Below are 2,057 nucleotides of genomic sequence, written 5' to 3' on the forward strand. Positions count from 1 at the left end.
TACGCGGTGGGCCGCGGGGGCGCCCGACTACCGCTCCGCAGGGTTGGCCCCGACAGCGGCCCCGGGCGCCGCTGGGCGAAGCGCAACGAGTCGCGGCCGCAGCCCCAGCCGCGGCCCGAGCCGCCTCTGCCCACCATCTATGCCATCACGCCCACCTACAGCCGCCCGGTGCAGAAAGCCGAGCTGACCCGCCTGGCCAACACGTTCCGCCAGGTGGCGCAGCTGCACTGGATCCTGGTGGAGGACGCGGCGGCGCGCAGCGAGCTGGTGAGCCGCTTCCTGGCGCGGGCCGGGCTGCCCTGCACGCACCTGCACGTGCCCACGCCGCGGCGCTACAAGCGGCCGGGACTGCCGCGCGCCACCGAGCAGCGCAACGCCGGCCTCGCCTGGTTGCGCCAGAGGCACCAGCACCAGCGCGCGCAGCCCGGAGTGCTCTTCTTCGCCGACGACGACAACACCTACAGTCTGGAGCTGTTCCAGGAGGTAGCGGCCGGCCCGCCCCAGCTTGGGGGTAGGGGGTGGGGGCAGGACCGGAGGGGGCCCCGGCCGGCCGGGCTGCAGCTGCACTTGTGAGTTCTCACTTCTCTGTACGCCCATTCGGGACGGAGCGCTTTTCCGGGCCGCCTGCAGCCTCCAATGGCCCTGGCTTCGTTACACCAGCCAGGGGGATAGAGTATGGACGAGAGGACCACTGTGGCCCGAGGGAGGGTGGCCAGGGGCTTTGCAGTCCACCTGGTCCCGAGATTGAGCCGGGGGAGTAGCACAGGTGAGGCGCGGGGGTATTTGCAGGAACAAGGTTGGCCTGAGGATGGCCCCCACGTTGTTGGAAGGAGGGGGGGGGGTCGGTGGGGGGAGGTACCCAGCTCGGTGAGGAGGCGGGCTTGGTGTACTCCCGAGGCTTTTCAGGGCACACAGGTGTAATTCTGAGGCTAGACTCCTATGGAGAGGAAGGTGGAGATGGTGTCTAAGTCAGCCCAGAGGCAAATTTCTATCTTACGGTCCTTGGCACGGAAATGGTTGTTAGTGAAAACAGTGACTTCTCTGGGCTGTGTGTGTGGGTACAACCTCTATTTCTTAACTGCACCTCCACAAAAGCCCTTTCTGATTCTGAAGATTTTCTCTTTATCAAGGAAACCCACTGGTAAATGGGTTGAGACTATTCTGCCCTATGGTTACGTCTCCCCCCAGCCCGGAGTATCAGGTGGACAGCTTGATTCTTTTTCTCGACCTCTTTTTCTCTAAGGCCTCTCTTTGGCTAATTAGCCAGGCCACTCTTGTACCTGCCCATTGCATCCTGGTCTTCTCTATGGGGTCCTGGGTGTCACCTGGTCCCCTGCTGCTGAGATGGCTCTCTTTCCCTTTGGAAGGCCACACGTGGACAGAGCCAGCAGGGGCTTAATTCTTGAGGCTGGTATTTTGCAATCTGTGTGTGTTGTGCTAAAGAGCCCAGATTTCATGGTTTTCACTTTTCTTCCTTGTACACAAATATACCTGGGAAACAAAACAAAACAAACTTGTACTCTTTGTTGCTTCATGGGACTGTTGCTTTCCTCCAAATTCCTTGACCTCCAATCACACCCCACCCCTCCATGTAACGGGACAATCTGTGTGTCTCCTAAACATAAATGCACCACATCTTCATCTGAACATCTGTTTGGCTTTCTTTTAACCTCAGGACAGAGTTACTTTGTACTCTTTTAGTTTAATTTTTCTGCCTATATATTTTTTTAATCCATTTTTTAAGGGCAGTTGCCACATTCATTTCTATTCATCGTCTCCTTCATGAATAAAAGGAACAGTAATTGCTTTCCATCTTTTCCCAGTGTAGGGCTTTCTTTTCATGTTTCTTCAGAAGAAATAGATAAGCTTGACATTGTAGGGTGTAGTCTTTATTATAACCAAGATTCGAAATATAATCCGATCTTTAAGGTGGCCTTTAGGGTTGTTTTTTTTTTTTAATGTTTATTTTAAGAAAGAGGGAGAACTGGCATGCAAGCAAGGGGGAGAGAGAGAGAGAGAGAGAGAGAGAGAGAGAGAGAGCGTGAGAGAGAGAGAAA

General features: G+C 55.4%; 1 protein-coding gene across 1 annotated transcript in view; it reads left to right on the forward strand.

Annotated features, from left to right (window-relative positions):
- The window catches only part of B3GAT2 (beta-1,3-glucuronyltransferase 2), a 93,840-nt gene that overhangs the window by 289 nt on the left and 91,494 nt on the right, over positions 1–2,057 (forward strand). The window contains exon 2 of the mRNA XM_077767239.1: positions 1–483. This exon is cut by the window's left edge and continues 1 nt beyond it. Within this exon, the coding sequence (XP_077623365.1) occupies positions 1–483 (483 nt within the window). The remainder of the gene's footprint in view (positions 484–2,057) is intronic.

The sequence above is a fragment of the Crocuta crocuta genome, unplaced genomic scaffold (assembly GCF_008692635.1).
Source record: "Crocuta crocuta isolate KB4526 unplaced genomic scaffold, BGI_CrCroc_1.0 scaffold518, whole genome shotgun sequence".
Taxonomy (NCBI): Eukaryota; Metazoa; Chordata; class Mammalia; order Carnivora; family Hyaenidae; genus Crocuta; species Crocuta crocuta.